At 38.7% G+C, this 24,726-nt stretch overlaps 1 protein-coding gene across 2 annotated transcripts; it reads left to right on the plus strand.

Annotated features, from left to right (window-relative positions):
* The first annotated feature begins 1,028 nt into the window (after positions 1-1,028).
* LOC137973688 (protein HGV2-like) lies at positions 1,029-23,227 on the plus strand. 2 transcript variants are annotated; one of them, XM_068820563.1, is made up of 15 exons: positions 1,029-1,169; positions 1,260-1,358; positions 3,794-3,874; positions 5,869-5,906; positions 8,221-8,274; positions 9,511-9,597; positions 13,009-13,352; positions 15,459-15,529; positions 15,638-15,711; positions 15,937-16,027; positions 16,670-16,898; positions 18,945-18,986; positions 20,243-20,311; positions 20,423-20,488; positions 22,994-23,227. In XM_068820563.1, exons 1-15 carry the CDS (start codon positions 1,141-1,143, stop codon positions 23,000-23,002), a joined length of 1,383 nt encoding a protein of 460 aa, XP_068676664.1. In that variant the 5' UTR covers positions 1,029-1,140; the 3' UTR covers positions 23,003-23,227. The 2 variants fall into 2 exon arrangements, with proteins under 2 accessions (XP_068676664.1, XP_068676663.1); XM_068820562.1 differs by having other exon boundaries at positions 23,026-23,227.
* The last annotated feature ends 1,499 nt before the right edge of the window (positions 23,228-24,726 follow it).

Consider the following 24,726-nt stretch of genomic DNA (forward strand, 5'->3'; position numbering starts at 1 on the left):
GAGAGGTAAGAAGGGGCCCGCAGAATATGGCATCTCTGAAAACAAAGGCCTTTTGTGGCCAGGGCGAGAATTGCAACCGAATCGTGCTTTTGCATATTCAGTTCTATCTGGAGCCCATGTTTAGGAGCCAAGAACAGCCCTATGTTCCTGTAGCGGCGTTTTCACAGACCGGGAGCTCATTAACCGGAGCTACATCTGTATTGTACGCCTGAGTCAACCCTTTCCCGTATCTTTCTATTTTTAGAACTACCATATTTTGACGTATGTGTCGTATATGACTGAGGACATACGTGAAGTGGTTCACATAGGTCACATACGTATGTGACGAAATAAATAGCTGACCATAGATCTCTTATGACTGGCTATTGTGAAAACACCCTCTAAAGCCCCCCTGCGAAGTGCTTCTAAAAATAGCGAAAGATACAGAAAAGTTAATATGGAATGGAAGATGGAGGTTCCGGGTAACGGCCTGGGCTGCACGGACCGATTTATTTTTACATTGAATTTCCTACGAATGAGACTCTCGCAGGAGCCCGGTGACCATTCATACGAACTTGACGTCATAGTGTCACTCACCAAACCGGAACTGCCTTTTGTTTTGGATCAGTCTGTAAAAATGCCGTGACATAGCTATGGCTTAGTATGGGAGTTGTTTGCTTGTAGTCGTGCGTTCCTGAATCAAAGCAGTACTAGTGATTTCCAGGATGCCTGAAGCATTCCACCGAACCATCCAAATAAATTTATTACTTATTTCCTTAGGCTATATCTTAAAAGGCCGTTTACAAAAATTTGGGTCCGGACCCGTCAAAAAAGCGGTACGGACTCATAACTTTTGTAAAGAAACACTGGAGTTTCCACAGGGCCATCGGCGCCTATGGCCCTGTAGAAACTCCAGTGTTTCTTTACAAAAGTTATGAGTCCGTACCGCTTTTTTGACGGGTCCGGACCCAAATTTTTCTGTCGTGTAAACGGCCTTTTAGTCTTAGACGGAATTATTCTGCACGAGAGTGTATGGGTGTGTGGCTGCGAGAAACCTGTGACTGAATAAATAACATAAAACATCACGTGATCGTGATGTCACATCGCGGGAATAAGTAGCGCGAAAAAGTTTGCTGGAGACATTCGAATTGATCATCGATCATGGCTTCTTCTGCGGAATCTACAGATAGGTAATAAAAGCTTTTATTTAAGCTTGCTCTCTAGCTGAATTTTCAATTGTTTCTCATTGATATCGTGCTAACTTTCCTTCTTGTTTTTAGCGAGGAAGTAACAAAGTTAATGGGACTAGGCAAACGACATCTACTTTGCAACGAAGTTGTTCAAGCTGTGAAATGCTTCGAGGAAGCCACACAGGCACTGTAAGTTCACGTCCCTGATTTTGGTACAACAATAATTTTATTAGGCCGGATAAACCTTCTTTGCAAGCAAGTGAAATGATAGTCTGAGCGCTGGTACGCACTGCAATGAAACTAGTTTCACTTTGAAGTTCGCTACTAGCTGATGTCATGATCTGTACAAATTTGGATCTTGTCAAAGATTCAGGTCTCACGTTCGTCATATAAATTGAAGGGAGGAGAGTTAGATATGCACTACAGTGCAAGTCCCTTGTGGAAGGCTGCACAGTCTATTGTTGTGGAAGATCTTAACTTAAGCACGTGCACATTTCAAAGCTTTGATTCTCTGATTGACATTTTTATTTATGTGCCTCACAAAGCCAGTCTTAATGGCCTCTGAAATAAGCAGATGTGGGGTATCCGTTTTAAGTTATGGTATGAGTGGCGTCTGGTTGCTGTGATCTCATCATGGCTATTATTCAATTAATAACATACATGGAAAGAGCTTGTCAAGTAATTCCCAAACACAGTGCAGGAAAGTGAAAGGTGAAAATTTTTCATTGATAGCCAATCAAATGCGAGCCCTTGATAGTGCAATTCATGGCACAATTTTTCCATGATAATGCGTGTTGCTTCTGCTTAACCATCTTGCATTTTTTAGTGTATATTATTAATAAGTAATCACACAATTTGGAAGAAGCAAGCACTTGTAAATTTTTTCCGAAGACTACAGATTATTTTGTGCAGCTTTGAAAAAATTTACTTGTGCTTATTTATTCCAAATTGCACTCAAAATCATTTGATTTCCTATACAAATTATACAACAATTCTTTTTCAATTCAAACTGCTGAAACATGACTTCTCTGTGGGTAGATTGTATTAGAAAATGATGAGTTTTCAGATGGTGTTTCTCTCGTTGCAATATTTCCCTCTTTTCATCCTTAATACACTTTTTTCAATGTAAAAGATTTTGCAACGTTATTGTTAAGCTTCCTCTGGTGATTCACAAGAAAAAAAAGGATAGAATTAAAGCACCAAAGGACAAAATTTGATGCAAAACTCTGGTTGCAAGCGCAGTGGTACCACGACACGTACAGGGGCTGTGGAGAGAAAGAGGCAGCCCCTGACTTTTTTTCTGTGGTGTTGTTATTTCATCAAAACGTTTCTTCCCTCTCTGCATACTACTGTGATCCATACTAAAACTTAACCCCCCCTCCCCCTGCTTTCAAACACACTCCATGGCCCCTGAGGTATGGGCATGCAATTGAAATTTGTTTTTGTCCAAAACCTAGGCTTCTTTTGTTGTAAGGTAGATACTGTGCTATCCATTGCGAAAATCAACATAGTGTGCTATCCAATCAAGTTATTTCATCACTAGGATACCCTCAATAATAATAATCATCATCCTCATCATCGTTACTGGATAGCAATTCATCCTGTAACAGCTGGACCAGATTATATGGGTCTGTTGATAAGAGCTATCAAATCTAATTGAATTGTTGTTAATGAAGGCGGTGTTCTGATGTTGTGAGCACAGTTTCATTTAAATCGTATCTTTTAAGACTTCAATTGATAAAGTGTAATACTTAAGTTGACAATATGTAAAGATCGTTGATTTAGATGCTTGATTTCATCCCCTTCAGATAAACAGTGTTTCTGCTATTGAACAGGTGAAGTTAGGTTAGTTTCTTCTGAAATTGTGCTTGACTCATTTTTGTTGAGCTCTGCCAACCAAGCTATGAAGCCACTCCGTAGGGAGCTGATGTCAATTTTTTCTGCTCATGTGTTTCCATGAAGGACTCAATGAATAAAATAAATGTATGTTTAATTAAAGTGCAGGTTATAGACGAAAAAGAGAAGCAATCCTTGAACTTATTTGGACAATTTAAGACAATATTATTTTTTACCACAATTGCTTGTAATCTCTCAATCTGATTAGCTAATTTGCCATTGTCGATATAAGAATACACAATGCTGTACGTGACATGCTCGCATGAATTTGTCACACAATGTTATAGCCAATCAGGAAAGCCCATTTTGGGAAATAAACCAATGATAATTGCGAGAAAGTTATAGACAATGCTTGCTCTTTCTTCGTGTCATGATTTTGGTCATGCTGGGAAATAAACACTTTCTTTGGTGTTGAATACTGTGGTAAGATTTGTTGTGGACTCAGAGGCACAGCCGAGTGAGTACGCAACATTTTGACCACTGTGATGAAAAATATCTTTGTCGATAAGAGTACAGACAACGCTGAACTACTTTTGATTTGTTAAGTCTAATATATTCAAATGAAAATTCAGGTGGCTTCAATTTTCAGGTGTTCTCAAGAGAAAATTGCTTAAATTGTCCAGATAGGTGTAACAATCGCTTCTCTGTATTTCATCTATAACATGCACTTCAAACAAACTCTTTTTTCATACTCTTCTTTCATTCGTGTTTCTTTTTTTTTTGTCCAGAGATGGCAAACATGGATCAGGATCTGATGAATGTGGTGAAGCTTATCTTTTTTATGGAAAGGCATTATTAGAACTGGCAAGGTACTGTACTGTTATTTGAAATTATATAGTTGATATCACTGAGCTGCAAGAGTGAATTAAGTAGACAAAAACACAGTGCAAAACAAAATAAAACTTAATAACCAATTCACAAAAGAGAGATAAACAAGAAATAATTTTTAGAACAGGAAACCAAGAAAATGACATGAACAGATTTGCTTGCGTGCAAATTTACTGTGTGTTGTTGTCTATTATATCACACCAAATACAATTTAAACAAGTCAGTAGAACATGGTCAATATATAATGGTGGAGAAATCACAGAGCTAGATAAACTCTCCGAACCACAAAGCATATCCTAAATGAATGTTTTCCATGGGAAAACAATGAATGGAACCACTGCAAAGTAACACCAAAAAGAAACTGCATGCTTTGTTCTGCCCGATCAAGCTCAGTTACACTGTATATCAATATAACTGAAATTATTAAATGGAAAGCAATTCTCAGGCTAAATGGAGTACTCTAAGTGGCTGGTTTTTGGTTAGGATTTTACATTACTGGCCTGGTTGTTCAAAGCATGGTTAGTGCTAACCAACATTAAATGCCATGGAATCCTGTAGGTTTTGATACCTCTTAACCAACAGGTACCGCTAACCAGGCTTCAAGCAACCAGCCCCTGACCATAAAATTACCATGGAAATGGTCTGTTTCTGTGTTTTTTTTCTCTCCTGAGAATTTTTCATCACAACAGTACAATTATCGCAAGCGGAGTTTGGTTTCACATATGAAAGGTTACCGTTCAAAGTTCGCTGATGGGAGATGGAAGATTACAAACATTCACCAAACAGAGAAGCGTCGTATCACTCAAACAAAATGCTATATAATAAGTAACTTACTAACCACAACTTGCTTGGGGCCTGTACTGGGGAATATTGGCCCTGGAACGTTTTTGTACGGACCTTGTTGCGCTCAGTCTATACTGCCACGACCTCGAGCCAATATACTCCAATACGGCCCTTACCCTCGGTTAGTTTAAAACATGACTCAAAGCAGGCTTTTAGCCAGGATTTTGAAAGTGGGAGTCCAAATTTTATGTGGGCCTAGGGGGGTCTGGGGGCATGCTCCCCCAGAAAATTTTGAAAAATTGAAGCCTCTTAGACATTATTTCCGCGATTCTGACAGCTGTAAACGTCTTTCAATTTACCTTCTAAACCGCTGTTTTTCCTTGATAATTTAACTAAGCTATCCTTTCCTCAACTTACCTTGTTTAACATTGAATTATATTTGGGATAGGAACTCCATTTGTTATAAAGAGTGATTTAAATTTGAAGTTGTCAAGCCATGATTTACACGAAAGAACAGATATGCGTGGCTTTGTTGGTCGAACTGCATTCTGGTCTACAATCTTTAACTATTCACCTACTATTAGTATTCCTAAAGTAATTACGATGATTGCACATGTTATTACGCCAAATGGCTATTTTGTTGTAATGCCCGCCAGATTTCGCTTGAACAGAGCAGAATACAATCAAAGGCGATTACAATAACATTTGTAGCCGCGAGATCGTCTTACCGAGTTGGAAGGCGCGTGATCTTTGACTCATGTCCTCATAAATAATTACCAAAGTGCGCATTTATTTATAGCAGCCGGCAAAGTAGCCTGGGGACGACTTGGTAAGTCTATATCACTGAACAGCGGCTTTGCCTGTGAGATCGCTTCGCTCAACTTTGATTCATTTGATCAAAACAGAAAGGAAACTCGCTAAAAAAGTGTTCATATAGAAGAAAAATACGACAGCAGCACTAAAACAACTCTTGAGAGCAAAAAGAAATGTAACTTTTATTAATTTATAGACACTGTTTTGTTACATTAAGCACAGAAGTTCGTAAATGACCGCCCAAAACAGGCCGTCGAAAATCTCCCATTTCTGAGAACTGGCCGTCCTTTGGACGGCTGGACGGCCGCCTGGCTAAAAGCCTGACTCAAAGTAATGTAAAGCTAATGAAGAATCTAAAACTTGACCTACTGTCTGACAGGGCTGAAAATGGTGTCCTAGGAAATGCACTAAAAGATGGTATGTTCTTGAAGTGTTTTTGTAGATATATATTTTTATTCTCTCAGTATAGTTGCTTTATTGCCCTAAAGGGATTTTTTTTGTCATGAAACCTTCTGTTCTTCAGTCGACCCTATTTGAGGCCGGCACTTATTTAAAAATTGGACACCACACATAAATATTTCCTTTTATTTTAACAGTTCATTTTCTATCTGTACAGAGATAAACAGAAACGTCTTTCGAATGTTACTTTTTCACTGATGGCGTTTTACTTAATGGACAAGCAGTGAAGTATGTACAATCACTTAGAACTGAAGAACATCGGTTTTGATGCAAATAAATTTCCCATGCTGTGTTAGAGTTACCTTTTAGTGTTTTTTTTAAAATTAATTTTGGTGAAACTCCTCTAATAAGCACGGCATTGGGACCGTGGTGCTTATTCGGGGACGGTGCTAATTTCCTTTTTTGTCCCAAATGCGGTGAATATTTGAGGGCGGGGCTTGTTCAGGGTTGGCGCTTATGCAAGTAAATAATTATGGTAAGGGCACTCAACAACAGGGCTCAAAGTTTGCAACCAGCTGGTCACACATGCGACTAGATTTTTAATTGTGCAATTAAAAAATCATGTGTGGTCGCACCTGCGTGCGTAAAAATCCTGGAGTTTAGTGTGACTGAGCTCATTGCCACTCAACTCTGCTTTCTTGCCTGACCATCCTTATGTACTTCAACTAGTCAGACACGAAACGGAAGCTTGAAATAATAAATTCAATCGTACATGTAGGTATGACACAATCAGGATCCAAAGAATAAAGTTACATCATTTTCCTTGCATCAGCGTGTCGTATTTGTCGTTTTCCCTTGTGGTTTCTCCGAACTCGTAGCGTCACTCGTAGCTCAATGTCTACATTCCATCCCAGCCCCTTTCGGTTTTGCGAAGACTCCGCTGACACGGCTGATTTAAGAAGCAGCCTCCACGTGTCGACAACAGAAGACCTAATCCGCATCAGTATGGAAAGACCAGAATTAGAAGCTTTTGACCCAACACCAGCAGTTGTCAAGTGGTTTAGCAGTGGTCAGAGATCAAGGCGTCCTAACTTTGCTTACAGAAGATGGCCAGATGAATTAATTTCAGTTGCTGATTCATGGGACTCACCGGATTTTGAATGATCGCGTTGTTGTATTAACGACGTGGTTCTACGTGTAAGTCTGTATCAGCTTTAAACCAAAAGTGTATTACTTTTGCAAATCAAAATTAAATGAAACTTGTGAACAGTAAACTGACAGTGTTAATGTTAAGTTCAAAAGGAACTCGGAATGCAGATTTTTCTGTTGTCTTGAATGTACCATGAAGTGTAATACTACGTGAAATTGAGAAGGTTAATTTAAGAAACACGTAACAGTATCATTGTTATCTCCATTGTACAGTAAGAGCCTGAAAGTCGAAACAAACACAGGGATCGTTCAAAATAAAAGATAATGCAAATAAATGATTACTTACACAAGGTCTGAAGTTTTCTGATTTTTTGGTGCCACCAGTATTTTAAACTGTGCTCCTAAAATTTTTAGCTGTGCGCCTAAAATTTTGGCAGTGCGCCTAGAAATTTACACCTGGTAGCACAAGTGCTCCCAAAGCCAACAATAAACTTTGAGCCCTGAACAAGGAGGTTAGCTCCTGTGCTATGAGCACCTGCACGTGGAAATGACTTGACCCTCATATTTTTAAAATATACTTCAAACAGGAATTATACTCCAATTTGAAGTTTGCAATAAAGCATTCCATGTACTTTCAATCAGAATTACTATAGCTTGTACAAGATTATTTCTTCTGGTTTTCTCCTGTTGTGTAGTTTCCCACTGCTGAGCAGTCAGTGCATTATCTTTCTTATGAAGTACAATGCACTATCCCCACATCAATGGCTGGATCAAATTATATCTCATTGTCAAGCCTGACTGCTAGAAAGACAGATTGACTTTGAATCCAGATAAAATACCAAGTTCATCAAGGGTTCTTGTAACTCAAATGGTTAGACTGTCCATCTGGTCTTACATTATGATCAATACTGGCAAATTGCTGCCAGACTCACATTTCCTTTATATATCTGTTTAAAGAATGAGGAGGGTTTATTACTTTGTGTTTTGTGAAACCTGACTGCCAGTGACAGGACCCATATCAGCCAAGATGGGTCTACTTGGATTGTCTAGGATATAGATGATCTGATTGTGATTGGGTGTATTGGACATAAATGTGTCAATTTCGTTGTCTTATTTACATGAAGTTATTATGTTATCCTCTTTCCTTGAATATGTGCTTTTGAATGTCAATGTGTACCGGTAGTTGAACCAAAAAGTGATGAAAGCAGTGATGAAGACGAGGAGAAAATGGAGGCAGGTCAGTGTACAGAGCCATCAAACATATATATCCTACTAAGGAAGAGAAACGTGAGATGAATTTCATAGAACTAATAAGTAGATTTCAACTAAATTTGGTGAAAAATGTATGGTATTCAGCAAATTTTCACTGAAAACTATTGTTCTTGTATCACCGAAATTTCTTTCTTCACTTTATTTGGGTCTACAATTTTGCACACAATTTCCCTAAAATGTTGAATTTACATTAGACAATTGGGAGCAGACTTGATCTTGGCACATATTGCGAAGTTGTTAAATGTTTGTTAAATTTGCTCCTTTTTGCATTACCACTTCTTGAAAAGTTGTTGAATGTTTTTATTTTGTAAAATGCAGTTAGCAATGAATTATTATTTTCTCTTAACCATACAAAGACAGCATGTTTTAAAATCCCTCATTTTGGGCACCATGATACAATTCAAAACCATAAGGCATAGTTGTCCCAGTACAAAGTCAGTCGGTAGAGTTATGGTCAAAACGTTACGGCACAAGCTTCATACTTGAGTGTGCCACTTTCATTGATTGCCCTTGGTGCTATATATGAATGGATAGGCAGACAATGACAATACCACATTTTCTTGCCTGTTGTGCTCTGAGTGCATGTCAGGCCCTCTGAAGACTTCATATTCAACCATTTTCATAATTCTTCCGTCCAGTATATCTGAAAACAAATAGATTATCCTTGTAGTGAAAATTCACTTGTCGAAGGACTTGTCAGTTTATTATTTTTCTTATTTTTAAAATTCAATACCAAAATAAAAGCAAAGGGGCGAGTTTGGGGGTGTGGAAAAGGAAGACCTGGAATACAGAGCCAAGGCCCCCCCCCCCCCCCCCCAACAAAATAAACCATGACAGTTAATGGCAAAAATACACAACCTCTGTTGTTTGCTGGTAGTATACAATGAATGGTGAGTCATTTCAGGTGAATTTCTAAAGTGTCTTTGTTTTCCATGCACCCAAGCCAACATAATTATGCAAAACAAAGACCAATATCTGCAAAGACCCTCAGAAAAAAAATGAGAGCGAACAAAAAATGGCCGAAGACATAATTTGTTTTATTTCTGTGCCTTTCTTTACTATGGGCAGTGAATCATTTCAGTGTCAGTGGATTAGAAATGGTGTGTTGTTTGATCTTTGTTTTCCATGCTCCCGGGAAAATTTCCTTAATATTAATCTCATCTAAAGTCTTTTTGGGAGTAATACTATTTACATGTTTTAGTTGGCCCAAAGATCAGAGAAATGAGTCCTTCTGCAAAAGAGAAAATCAGGGATGATGTTCACGATGCTATGGCAGAAAAAGAGGAAGGTAAGGTATGGGGAAGTTGAATTGCTGAGTGGTTGACTCAGTTTGGCATGACCATTCTGGAGGTGGGAGGCGGGGGTGGTGCATGATTAGGTCTGGCTTAGGGTTGGGTTTACCGCAACATTTCAAAACAACAACACAACCTCACAATGTCTTTTGGGTGAAAATGGGCCTTTAAAGATCCCATACACATTTTCAATAACCATGTGGTTGTCTGGCCTCTGCATGGTACACTAAAAGTATTAAAGCAATGCTATGTTGTGAGACCTTCAAGAGAAAACTTGAGTAAATAAAGAGAACATTTAAGTTGTTTTTAGTTAACTTGTGTTTTCATAAAGAACAGTGTACTATAAAGAGGAATGATAGTCCCAGTGTGGGCCTGAACTCATAACAAAAAATAATAATTATTAAACAATGAGTCTTTTTTCTGTGATATTCTTATGTTAGGGTATGCTGGTTAGGAACTGTTACCGTAACAGTAAATTTTCATTTTTGAGAGTTAAGATGAAGTGAAGCCAAGCCAGCACTGGCAGATTTCAAATCAGTTTCAGGTGGGGATAAATGATGGGTCACAATTTAAGTCTTGGGCGTTACTAAACACAAGAAGGGAACGGAATGGAATATACCGAAATATGCCGGAATGAGGCGGAATAACACCGGAATGAAATGAAATGAACACAAATGGTACCGGAACAAGCCGGAACGACACCGAAATGAGGTTGAATGACACCCAAATAGAGCAGAATATAGCAGAATGCGCCTGAAAATGCCCAAATTTGGTGTCACCGACCGATTTTCGGTTTTTTCAGTCCGCTTTTGTTGTGTCACATGATTCCCTAAAGGAATTGCAAGCCATGTGTTTTTGCCTTTTGTAACATTTGGAGCACTTTGGTCATGAGAAAAATTTGACAGGTATATATATGTCTGTAGCTAAATGAGTAGTTATTTGTTGTGGAAGTAATGGGGTGTTGCTAAACACAGGGACGGAATGGAATATACCAGAATATGCCGGAACAAGGCGGAATGACTACGGACACATTAACCCATAAGGGTTGAAACGTGTAACGTGCGTTCACAGCTTCCGAATATTCAGTGCTAAGTACCATATTTGGAAACCCCTCGCTCCAATTAATTTCGCGTGAGAACATTTGGTGGTATTGCGTAACGGTGTTCTTGGGAACTGACTGCTTGAAGGTTTCTCTCTTGTTGTTCCAAATATGGTACTTAGCAAATTGAATAATCAGAAGCTTGTTTGCCAGCACACAAGGGGCCGTTACACGTTTCAACCCTTATGGGTTTCTGCTATGGAATAATGCCGAATGACACCGGAATAAGACATAATGAACAAGAATGCAAGGTACCGGAATATACCGGAACGAGGCGGAATGACACCAGAATAAGGCAGAATAAACCAGAAGAACACCAGAATGAAGCTGATTAATGTGGACTGGAGTGACAAGGGAACAAAACATACTTTTTTGTCATTCTAGACTGTGAATGAATGAGTATGCAGAATGGAGAGACTGACAGAAAAAAAAAAAAGTTTACATTAAAGGGGAAGTAACAAGGCTTTGAACTAGTCATGATATGTTCTCACAATTCTTCATGTAAATATGTTATCAACGATCAATCTTTTTTTCTGTGCTTCTTCTTTCTTCAAACAAGGAAACAATGCGTTCAGGTTAGATGGCATTATTGCCAACAATGGGGAAGAGAAAAAGAGTTTTCCGGCCGTTTGTGCGAATCTATTTCCGTATATCTCCATCACTTGTGGGTCATGGGAAGCAGGCAAGCAGCAACGGTTATTAGTTTGTGGTTCGCTGAACTTGATTGTGATTGGTCAATACACAATTGACCTGTCAAAATGAAATAAAAATGTTCATAGGTTCTGACTCACACAGTGAAAGCCACCTCCGAGATCCATATAGACAAAAACAATTAGATAACATTCTGTTTCTCTTGCTACTGTATTTTTTCACAAAAAAAAATAATTTATTACTTCCTCAACAAATAATTATTCATTTAGCGATGGATATACCTGTCAAATTTTTCTCGTGGTCGAAGTGCTCCAAATGTTAAGGCCAGTTTACACGGTACGATTTTTTGGCCAGTTTTGTCGGGCCGATAAATGGTACCGTGTAATTTTTCCTTCAAAGATCTCCCTGTTGTCCTTTTGGTATCCCCGATTTTGAACGCTTTCATTTTTTTCAGTACAGTTAACACCCGCATATAAGAGCAAGTGGATGAAGAACATCAGGCTGAAATTTGGCCAATACATGTAAAGCACCATATAAATTAGAACAAATTCAGGCTGATAAGTAAAACATGTTCTTAATACAAAGGGAAAGGGTATTAGGATAAGGAAACAATAAAGTACAGTAACTTAAAGTACTATGGTGTTCAGGACCATTACAAACTATAAAAATATAATCTACATGTATCACAAAACAGCATTGTATGTTAATTAAACCTCTAGTAATATATAATTTCAAGTATTTCTGAAACCAATTTTAAGAACTTTTTCAGGCTGATTTCTCACTTAGCACCCCTCAAATAAGAACACGATCAGCCTTAAACCTGAAAAAAGTGTCCATTACCCACTCGTATACCCCAGGTTTTATTTGACATGGTAGTTTCTCTCTGAGTTTAGGCCCGACATCAAAAAATCTGTTGCACTGCAACACATTTTTTTTAATCTGACCAATTTTCATTTCCATGAATCGGTTGTTCATCGGCTGTCTAAATATACACCCAAGATTTGCACTCCGATGCCGTCAGGCCAATAAATCTAGCCGACAAATCGTACTGCGTAAACTGGCCATACACCATTTTCCAAAATGGCCGCCATTTAGATATTCTTTTGTTTTTATTCAAATCATGCCAGGCAAAATATTCTTTTGAATTTTAAGCTTAACAACGAGGCATCAAGGGTTAATTTGAATAAAAACAAAAGAATATTTAAATGGCGGCCATTTTGGAAAAAGGTGTATAATACACCTTTGAATGAAGAAGGTGTATAATACACAATTCTTTTTCCAAAATGGCTGCCATCTAAATATTCTTTTACTAAAGGCAAAAACACATGCAATGCCCTTAGGGAATCACATGACACAACAAAAGCTGACTGAAAGAACCAAAAATTGGTCGGCGCTAACTAAAACACCAAATTTTGGCATTTTCAGGTTCATTCCACTATATTCCACTTTATTTGGGTGTCATTCCGCCTCATTCCACTGTCCTTCCGGTATATTACAGCACCATTCTTGCTCATTTTGTTTCATTCAGGTGTTATTCCGCCTCATTCCGGTATATTCTGTTCTGTTCCATTCCTGTGTTTAGTAACGCCCTTAATTCTTCAAGATGCCAATACCAATCACAATTAAGTAACTAAAATGTGTAATAAATATTGTGCAGGCACTCAAGCCGCAGAGAAGAAGGACGATAACAAAGAGCAAAAAGATGAAACGAATGATGACAACAGTGATGAAGTGCCAAGCAAAACTGACCAGGAAGGAAAGGATGGGACAAAAGAGGGCCAATCAGAAGAACTGCCACCTAAAGAAGCTGCTGATGAAGAGATGAAAGATGACAACAGTAATGATGAAAATAAAAAGGACAATGAGAAAGATGGAGAAGGTGAGGTTGATGACAAAGGAGAAGATGGTAATGAAGCAAGTGAAGAGGAAGCAGAACAGGATGATGAAAATGCAGATGATGGTGATGGAGATGCTGCTGCAAATACAGCAGAAGGACAAGAGGTATTTCAACATAGTAAACCTTGGTAATTTTAAGCATTCAGACATTTTATGATTATTAGAGGATAGATGTAAAAAGAGATGTCATTGCTTTTTTTCAATAATTGTGAGAAATACAAAATTGGACAGTAACAAACTGAGTGATGTGATGTAGTTTTTGTGGTCCATTTGACCACAACCTACTCTATGCACTGATTTTATTAATGCTTTAATCATTAGAATAATTATTGTCATGCAGTACAAGTAACAAACTGAGTGCTGTGATGTAGTTTGTTGTACATTTCACCACAACCTACTCTATGCACTGATTTAATGCTTTGATCATTATAATTGTCATGCAGTGAAGAGGCCAGATATGACTTCTTTGAAATCTGTAGAATTTGAAGGGATTTCAATCCAGTTTGCCCCCATTGACGAGTAAAATCGTCTGGCGTTGGACAGAGTAAACTACTAAGTCTGGCTGGTTTAGGCCGGTTTGGACGTCAAAGGGTTAATGCATTGAAAAGATGTCAATGAGAATTTTCACAGTGTGGGACCACCTCCCCTGCTAGTAGAGGGTCCCATGATATGTTTGACTTGAGCTTGAGCATTCCTTTACAGTAATTCTGCTGTTCTTAAGTGAGCCCACATAACCGAAAGTATCATGTGAAGATTTGGTCGCTAAGTAATCACTGTGCATGCTCATGCAACACAGTGAGTCTCAACCTGTGGCAGAGGTCTCTTTTCCTGTACTTGTCAGCCAAGCAAATGCAAAAGGAAAGAGATCTCTACTAGCAGGGAAGGGACCACCAAATTATAAATAGAAAATGACTGATGAGGAGCCCTGTGGTAGTCCACTTAAAGGGCCACCGACAACCAGTGTCCTTTGCGCGCCTTTGTTGTTGTTATTATCCGGGCTATCGAATCGGCCGGTTCGCTTCAGAAACATCCCATGAAAAAGAACTTCTGCGAATTCGCTGTTCGATTCGTTTTTTAATCCAAACGCCTTCCTCCTTTCGTTCCATAATCTTAAGGTTGAAGTAGTGAGCCAAATAACATGGCGCCTTTCCTTCCTCTGCGGACGACCTTTCTTCACAGTTTTCATTTCGCTTTTAACACGAACACAACACCCAAATAACGCCAAAAATACAATATTTAAACATTAAGGAAAATATTAACAAAGTTTGAAGCTACTGGGCATCCAAAACACAACGATGTGAGGCGATGGAATTTGACTTTTCAAGAAATACTAGTTTCTGTATTACAGAAAATGGCGCCGATACCTTGCACGCCCGCAAAGACTTGTGGTTGTCGGTGGCCCTTTAAACCCTATTCTAAGTCACTTGTTTGTTGATGCAAATGGATAGACCTGCTCAATCACATAGCAGTCATTTTATTTCCTTTTATCAGAGTGGGAAAGGTGCATCTACTGGCAAAGGAGACATGCATGCTTGGGGTTAAAAAGGAGATAATTCTGAAAAAAATGATTTGCACATAAACACATTTCCCTTTTCACTCTAAGACCACAGCTGTTCTGTTCTGGTAGTGCATTCTCACTTGGCTGTAAGGAAATAGAAATGACTTCTCTTTACCCTAGCAGGGTGAGACGAAAATGAAAAGATGAGGTTGCCCTTTGGGCAAGCTGTTACTTGTAGTTACTAGCCCGAAGGTCTGAGGAGGTAGCCCGAAATTAAATTGTTTATAAAATATATTTCGGTCGCTTTTGTAAGCAGAAAAAGTCATGACGTTATTTACGGACGCGGTGCAAAACGTTGTCACGCTACGATAATTTGGCCTCATAACATTATCATTTTCTCTCAGGAGCTTTCTGCTACACACTTTTTGGTATAAAAGCTCAATTTATCATCAGAAAAGGGGAACCAACGGTGCTTGCTAATCGGGCAAGCTACGATAAGAAAACGCTAGCCCGACAAGTCATTCCACTAGCCCCGGGCTATCGGACAGCACTTTCGTCGCGCCCTGCCTAGGGCATAAAGGGTTTCCCATTTTCGTATTATTCAAATAATGGTAAATTTGTCTTTTAAAACAATATTGGTCACTACAATAACAACCTTATCATGCTTAAATAATTTTTTGAAACTGTAAAGTCAATGGATAAATGTCTTGCAGGAAGATGCTGATGTTCCAACAATGCAGTTAGCTTGGGAATTTTTGGAGCTGGCACGTCTTGTTTTTGCAAGGTCTGCTCTTGCCCTTTCCCTGCATGTTAAGTGTATATCAAATGTTTGAAAGTATAAAACATGTGTGGGCTTTTTACCAGAATCTCATTAGCAACATCCTACTTTTAGGCATGATGACAGAGAATCACAGCTGAATTTAGCACAAGTTCATCTTAAGCTTGGCGAGATCCAGGTGGAACAAGGTTAGCTAAGTCACTTTAACCCACCTCAGATGTCCTAGGATGCTCCCTGTTGACAAGAAAAATCGTCTGGTATTGGACAGAGTAAAATCTGTTGTCTCACTCGTAGAGGTTTATAGGTTTTAAACACCAGATGATTTTATTGGGCTGCTTTAGAGGTAGATAGCTTCTAGAAAGTTTATTTTTGTGGTGTGTGATTAACTGACAGTGTTTTTAATTTTTTTGAAGAACAATTTGTAGATGCTGAAAGAGACTTTCTTAAATGTCTTGAACTTCAAGAGAAGAATTTGGAACCAGATGACCGACTTGTTGCAGAAACGTATCCTCATGCAGTGTTCAAAACATAAGTCTCTCAGAACAACGATGACTGCTTTGTACTCTTGAAATTTACAAGGAGAGTAGTCCTGTAGTCCATGGGCTACCCCAACAAACTACCCTAACAAACTACCCTAAAGTAGACTAACTTTACCAAATACTTTTTTTGAGTACTATTGAAAGAACTGAATTGATTATGTACTTACATTGCATGTACCTTATTTATTTTTGTCTGCATGGTCACATGTGACTTAATTCAGGAATTTGCACCAGTTTCACTTCACTTGCATAGAGTAATCAGTCATCACAACAATTATTTAAAGCTAACCTTTTTAAAGTGGGTGCTTAGACTTAATACTGTTGACCAATGCTATTTAAAATGGATCTTTAGGCTTAGCACTAATTCTGACGCTGCTTACCACCAATAGTACTCACTTTTTTGGGGTAGGTCAGTGTTTTCAACCCTCCCAAATTTACAAGTAAGCAAACAATAAGAATAATTATTATTGTTCTTTACCACAATTACCCCTGCATATGTAATCTGCACGTCCCACTTTAAAGTCTGGAGTAAGTATCATTTCAACTTTGCCAGGAATGGTTTCATCTTGGTGTAGAATCAGTTGTAATCTTTAACATCTGTATTTAGGGCCTATAACCTTGGTTTAGCCTATAGTTTACAACCAAATTATACCAAGGCGAAGGAGTTCTACAGCAAGGCACTAGCTGTTATTGAATTGAAAACATCCAAGCTGGAAGCTCGACTTGCAGAATCGAAGGACAAAGGAAAAGGGAAGGCAACCGATGATGATCCATTTGTTGTTGACAGAAAGGAACTCGGGGAATTGCAAAACTTGTATCCAGATATCAAAGCAAGAGTGAGTATGGCTTGCCTCTTAAGCAAGTAAATGAGCTTTGCAATATTTGCAGAAGATTGTCACAGTTGTCCTAAGGGAGTTAAAACACAGGAACGGAGTGGAACTGAAGGGAATGTACCGGAATATGCCGGAACAAGGTGGAATGACTCTGGAATAAAGCGGAATGAACAAGAGTGGTACTGTAATATACTGGAACAAGGGGTAATTGTGAAGAAGAGCTCCCCAAAAAACCTGTCGGCTGACTGTCGGTCGACTGTAGGCCGTCTGTGTTAGGTAATACACAATTGACCTGTCAGAATGAAATAAAAGTGTTCACAGGTTTTTTGACTCACACAGTGAAAGCCACCTCCAAGATCCGTGGAAAAAAAACAATTCTCTTGCTACTCCATTTGTTTGCAAAAAAAATGTATTACTTCCACAACAAATTATTATTCATTTAGCGACGGATATACCTGTCAAATTTTTCTCAAGACTGATGTGCTCCAAAATAATGTTACAAAAGGCAAAAAAATGTGCAATTCCCTAAGGGAATCGCATGAACGCAACAAAAGCTGATTGGCACTAACTAAAACACCAAATTGGGACATTTTCAAGTTCATTCTGTATATTTTAGTTTATTTGGGTGTCATTCCAGTGTCATTCTGGCTTGTTCTGGTACAATGTATATTCCAGTACCATTCTTGTTCATTTCATTTCATTTCATTTCATTCCGTTCTGTTCCTGTGTTTAGTAATGCCCTTTGTCATAATTTTGTTTGTGTGAGCTTTCTAGTTGATGTTGTAGTTGGATTTTAGGTTGAGGATTTATTTTTTGTTTGTTAGGGTTAGGGTCAGGGGTTGGATTTTAGGGAGTGGGTCAAGACATTTCAATCCCTTACCTGGGGTGGGCCATTTTATTTTCACTGAACATTTCAACCCCTCCCCCTGCTAATATCTGACAATTCCCTAAGCTCCATCTAACAGGGCATTTTGTCACTTGCTTCTCAAACCACTTGACAAACAGTCAAACTCTACCTGTAACATTTGTAGTTTAATGGGCTATTCAGAAAGAGCATGGAAAACCAAAGTTGATTGTTAATGATGGTGATTGATTTATATGTATGGTTATGCAACAAAAAATAAAATCAAAACCGTTCAATGAAGTAAGCCAAAAACTTGGAGTGCTGTAGGAGACAAATTCATAAATCACCTCACCAATTCTCGGGTCTGTGCAGTACATCATTACTGAGTTATCTGTCAAAGTGCTTCATGCAACTTTTATAGAGTTTTGTATGGAGTCGCCATGTTGGTGAGCCACCGTTGTGTACCGATATGGTGGCCAGAAATGAACACAAACTTCTGGAATTCACTGACTTAGTGATGAAAGTGCTTACTTTTTGCTCATAAGACAAAATGCGTGTGTATGAACACATCTCCTAATGTACTTGAAATGCTCAGACTGCTGAGATTCATAGGCATAGACATTTTTTCAACCAAACTACTTTGTATCATGGTGTTACGCAAGGGGACTATGCAGAAATTCAAATTGCTGTATTTTCGAAATGAAAGATGTCATGGAACTGGAAACTTGAAAGAAGACTTATTTCTAGGTCATCTGCAACCTCCTTTTGAAAGAAATTTGAAACACCTCGCAATTTGAAAAACCATCTATGGCAGCAAGTTAAATAGTCATATACTGAAAGTAATTCTTCCTTTGTATTAAACCTTTCACCCCTGAAGAGTCCCCCATTGACAAGTTAAAAACGTTTGGCTTTAGAGTAAAATCTGTTGATGGTTTTCAATCACATGATGACGTGGCCATGTAGGTGCACAAAACAATTATAGCAAATTATGGCTCATGTTTTGCATTATAATAGAGTCAAATTCCCAAAAAGCTTTTTGTCTATTCTGTGCACCAACAAGGCTGCTCTGAGGTCAGGTCAGGTCAGGTCTTAGGAGGAAAAGGTTCAACTAAATCAAATATTGTTGCTTTACCAAAAGGTCCTGACAAAGGAATGTGTTTTATTCTACTTATAACGGCAGATTTTTTGTTTTGGATTTGTTTCAGGTAGATGATGCCCAGGAGATGATAAACTCCACTGCCAATCAAGTAATAACAAACAGCATCTCCTTTCTCTGGTGTATAATTATGTCAAATCTGCGTTCTAATGTACCCAACCCATCCACAGGATACGTGTGTTTATGTTGTGACATGCATTGATCAATGGTTTTGCTTTAGGCATTGTTTAAGGTTACAATTGCTGAGAACTGGTCATGACATGGGCAGGCAAATGCAAACTGCGACTTTTGTTACCTTATAAATTATGTGAATGAAGATTATTGGTTGATGGTCATAATAGATGGAGGTCATTTTATGATGAATATGGTTTTCATGGAAACAATAACAATTGGAAAAACATAATGAGGTGAAATCATTACCCACAGTAGATGACATGAAGAGATTTATTTCAATCTGGTGACTTGGGAATATATGTAAAAAATTGGAGTGTGCCTTTGCAGGAGTGTTATAGTGAGTGATGTTATAGTTATTTGTTCTACGAGCCTGCATATGGCTCAGTTGTTGCCTGTATTACCAGGTGCTCATATAAAACTCCCCACTCAAAAACTTAACAAGGGGTTGAACCTACAGCCTTCCGATTACTAGTTTCAATGCTGTACCACTATGCCGTAGGAGACTCATGGGAGCTACAACAAGTTGCAAAAATAGCGGAGACACTTCACCTTCTTGGAGCGCTATTAATTTACCTTTCAACATTGAAAGGGGGAGAGGTAGGGGAAGTGGGAAAGGTTTAAATTCTAGATACGTTGGGTACTGGAAGCTTGAAAAGGTGTTTTTTCATGAAAGTGTCTCAACAATTTTGCAAGTTGTTGTAGTTCCACGTTAGTCTCCTATAGCTTTAGGGGTCAAAAAAGAGAATCTGGTGGTTATTTTTCTAACGTCCTTTCCAGACATTTAATAGGCCATCTCTGAGTTCCTGAGTGCTCCCGTGTCAAAGAGAGTCCTAATGCACAACCCTTCAAATGGAATTGAGTTATGTATTCTTATGCAAGTCATTTTTTCATGAAAAAAAAACACCTTAAGCACCAATACCCAAGACAAACAGCAACTCGGTTATGGCCCATTGCAAATGATTGGCAACAATCCATTGAATTACTCTTCTTAATTTCTATCTTGGATTGGGTGAGGATTTCACTGAACAACTAAAATGTGTTGTGTGGCTTATTTGTTTTTAAATAACCCCCTTAAAGGGGGGGGGGGGGGGTCATAGTTTTTAATGCCTAAGCAATTCTATTAAATGTGGCATAGAAAAATTCTCAGTGTGCTTTTTTTTTTCATTTTTGTAGCCTCCCTCAACAACAGAAGAGGGTTTTGGATCAAGCAAACAAGGCAGCAGTGATGCGCTTGTGAACACGGTAACTTGTGGGAAAAAATGAGGATGAAATTTGACACTCAAATCAGTATTCCACTTTCCATTCTGCTCTAAAAGTTCTTTTAAATGTGGTAAAGTTGTGTTTATTTTTCAGATAGCAGTAAAAAAAGCACCAACTGCACAGTCAGTGAATGATGTTAGTCACTTGGTACGCCGAAAGGTAAGTACCAACTTTCAGGATTTTAAACATTCTTAAAGGGGCAGTGTCACGCTATTTCAGTCAAACTTCAAAACACTGAATTTTGCCTTTTCATCAATCAAGACCAAAAAATAATGGTGTAGTTTTGTTGCCAATAACAGTTGAAGTGCACTGAAGCTATTCTTTGTTGTTTGTTGCCAAGGATCGAAATGGCTTAAAATTTGAAAAAGAACTGGCCAGTTTTTTCAAGTTTGGAGATGGTGTCTGCAGAAAGTCGCCAAAAATTAAGTGGGTCAGTGGGTTGTCAGGAATGTTGTATGTGTGAGCTTAAGTCCTGATTTATATTTTTATGCAGTTTTGACCTAGAAACTGGTGTTAGACAGAGTAAAATCTGTTAAGTCTCACTACCTGGAGTCAATATGGAGCTTTAGCAAAGACAACGGCAACGGCAACAAGAACGTCACAAATTGGCATATTTAGTGGGCAAAACAATAGCTTTGCATGCTCTGCACGTGTGTTTTTCATTTTTGTCCATTTCTTTGCCGTTGTAAGCAACACAGCAATGTGAAATACAGTGTAGGCAAAATTGAGGTTTCATGAAGAACGCCAGCGCTTGAGGATAAATTTTCAATTTCTCCCCTAAATTAAGCGTTACTCATGTCGGTTTCATTCTTGAGGGACTGCCAGCTGTTGTCTTGTTAAAATGCTTGGAATAGTCGCGAAGTGATTACAATAACGCGAATTTATGTTTTGAGATGACGTTGCCGTTCCCGTCGTCATTGCAAAATCTCCCTAATGGGCTCCCTAATGGGCTCCCTAATGGTTCAATGGAGGGGACATACAGTTTTTGATTGGTTAACCCATTGACTCCTCAGGAACCCTGGAATACTCCCAGTTGACCAGTAAAGTCGTATGGTGTTTGACAGAGTAAAATCTGTAAAGTCTCGACCACAAGAGTCAATGGGCTCATGCTATTGATTGATGAAATATATGTTTGGAGAGATGTATTTTTCATAGACCTAATCGGCCAACTCTATGTTGTACCCAATTCAAATCTCCCGGGACTAAGATTCTTTGTGTATTGTATTTTGCATGATAATGTAGCATTCATATTTAAATGATATGGAAATATCTGGAACAAAACGTTTTATTCCCAAAGGGTTTGTATTGGGTACAACATTGAGTTAGCCGATTAGGTCTATTGGGCTTGGGATACTTGAAAAAGTCTGAGTGCTCCTTTGCAGGACTTGAACCTGCAATGTTCCAATTTCTGGTTTGAATGCTCCACCTCGGAGCTGCTGGTGACACATTGGAGCCAGGCTTCCCTGCTAGCAGATGCCTTCTTTGGTTTTTTTTTTTTTTTTTTTTCCGCGTTCGTTGGGCTGACGAGTGTGGGAGTACCATATTTGGAAACCCCTCGCTCTTGTTGTTCCAAATATGGTACTTAGCAAATTGAATATTCAGAAGCTTGTTTCCCAGCGCACAAGGGGCCGTTACGCGTTTCAACCCTTATGGGTTTCTGCTTTGATTCAGCCGCCATCCCCAGCCTTGGACGGCCTCTTCAAACCACATGTCCCATGATGTTTGTTGACTGTCACTTGAGTCTACTGTGTGCTGAGCATTCCTTTACAGTATCACATGAGGATTCGGTCACTAAGTAACAACTGTGCATGCTCAACACAGCGAGTTTCGACCCATGGCAGTGCTCTCTTTTCCTGTACTTGTCAGCCAGTAAATGCAAAAGAAAAGAGAGTTTTGCCAGCAGGGAAGAGGGAGGTCATTTAACTTATTCATGTAGCAATTGGCCTGGAGCATATCCCTGAATGAAAGAGATGTTACATGTATCTTACTTTTTAATAAAAAAAATTAAAGCCCTTCACGTAACATCTCTTTCAATACAATCACACATATGTCGTCTTTGTTACTGCGAAATTCATTGTTCTCAATACATCCTATCCTCCTCAAAATACTCATGGATAGTTTCTTTACAATATTCTTAAATGTTGGAGAAGAATCTCTGACTCAGCAGTGATAATCTCTTAGCTTATTTGTCTTTTGCATTTTTCTTACATCTCAAACCAGAAAAAGGTGACAATCTTTATCAAAAAAATCAATGGCTGTTTAACATTTATATCTTAGCCCATTCCTGGTTTAATTTGTTAATTAAAATGAGTGTTTAAAAATTCTCAAAATGAGAGCTAAAACTGACGCACAGCAGTGTTGTATTATGGGCTTATCTCAACCACCGTTGCAAATCTGTGAAAAAAGGCCAGAAGTTCAAATTTTTCAATCTTCCACCTTTGGAACAAGCTAGAGCTGAAAGGTGGGTGTTCGAACTGAGTTGCAGATAACATTAATTTAAAAGGCAAAATTTTTGGAGGTACAAATGACGTAAAAGAAAAGAAACAAAAGATGGAACACAAACTACAAAATACAAAGCTTTCCAGTACCTGCAGAAAGACCCCAAATTTTTGCCACAGCTAACTAAATACTGATTTGTGCTGTATTGTACTCATCTACATGTAGCTTAATTGAACGTCCTGGCTTGTTTGTCCTAGAGGAAGCCTGAGGAAGAGAGTAGTGGTGCAGTATCAGAGGATTCGCAGGTACCAGTGAAAAAGGCCCGGCAAGATGAAGAACAGCAAGCAAGCACTGTTCCTAATGAAAATGGCCATGCTCAAAGCTAAATAAATTATATTCGTGTGTTGTAAATAGTACCAATTTAGACTTTAATTGTAATAAAAAAAGAATTATGGAAGAGATAGTGTTTGTAAATTTGATCTTATTTGTATTAGATTGTCGCCATCAAATGGACCCTCTCTCTCCCTTTCAACTGATCTTTCATGGTGAATTTAAGGTGGCTTCACATGGCCGTTGGCAAAATCAGTATCGGACCGGATCGGATCGGATCGGATCGACAAAACTCAGACTGGATCAACAACAAAATTCCCGCCAATAGCCACATGAAATCCCTGGGTCACCAGTGAAGGTTACTTCTCACCTTCGCGGGTGCGCTTCGGGAAAAAGTTCGTACGCGCGTTAGTTTCAATAAAATCCTAACAAATCTATACATCAGAGGAAAGCTTATTAATGTAGACAGTTTTTTATGCAAGGGTCAGCTGAACAAAGTACAAGTGCCGGATCTTGGGAGATCTGACCAGCAAATAATATTTAGACTAAAAACAAAATAATTATGCAAGGCTGGTTGTACGGCTGTCTTAATTTTGCAGCAACATCCACCAACTTTTCCCCCATATTGATTTTGGGTTCACGTCTTGTTGTAGCTATGATGCTGGGGTACCAGGCCTCCGATTCCGAGACTGCTTATGATCTTATTTTTTTGCATTTTTTACTGGGTTGGCAAACCCAGTCGAGGTCTGCGTTTAGTTTGCTTGTTTTCTTTTTTTTCTTTTTTTTTTTTTTTTTTTTTCCGTGTCGGTAAAAGTCTCGCCTGTCACTCCCCTGGTAGGTGGTGTCTTTGTGTATAGAGCCTTCTGCGCGTATTTTCTTAGGATCGAGAGGGTAGTGGAACTGCGTAGATTTCTCAGGTGGACACAGTAGAATCATTAACTTAGCCTGCAATGGCGTCGAAAGTCATGCAACGCGAATGGCGTTTTAGTGGATCCTTAAACAAAATATACCCTTATGGAGCTCAATAATGGAAAGTCAGTTGGATAAACTAGGCATGAATCTCAAAAGCGACGAGTACTGGACTTCGACAACAATCTATCGCCCGTCGAGACGAAATCAAAGTGAGCAGTATTTACCTGAAGTACATGGTAATTTGACACAATTGAGTTTCTTGTCTTCACGCACGCAATGAAACAGGAAGAGGTTTTCGCCTCTAAGAGCAAATATGTTGTTTGTTTCAATAAAATTTTCGCTGGAAAAGGATTCTGTGGTATTTTCTGTCTTTGTGAATTATAATATCATGTTGCGTATTGAATTTTCGAGCTTAAGGTTCAAATGTGATATGGGAGAAGTTTTTTAGTATTGCTCTGTAAGCAGGAAGGGTTCACAGGCCTGTTGGAAGCGTGCTTGAGTTTCAACAAAATGAGGCCCAAAATCAGTGAAAACTTGTGACGCAGATGAATAATAAAGTAGCTGCTATTTCCAAAATGATGGAATTACCTGGTGATAAATAACGTCGTACGCGCCTTGGAGAGTAAATTTTGACTTTGCATAAACAAGAGTTGGGCGATTGTCATCTTTGTTTTGACTTCGCTCATTTCATTGTCAAACTTTATAACACTTAACAG

Source organism: Montipora foliosa, chromosome 10 (genome assembly GCF_036669935.1).
Source record: "Montipora foliosa isolate CH-2021 chromosome 10, ASM3666993v2, whole genome shotgun sequence".
NCBI lineage: Eukaryota > Metazoa > Cnidaria > Anthozoa > Scleractinia > Acroporidae > Montipora > Montipora foliosa.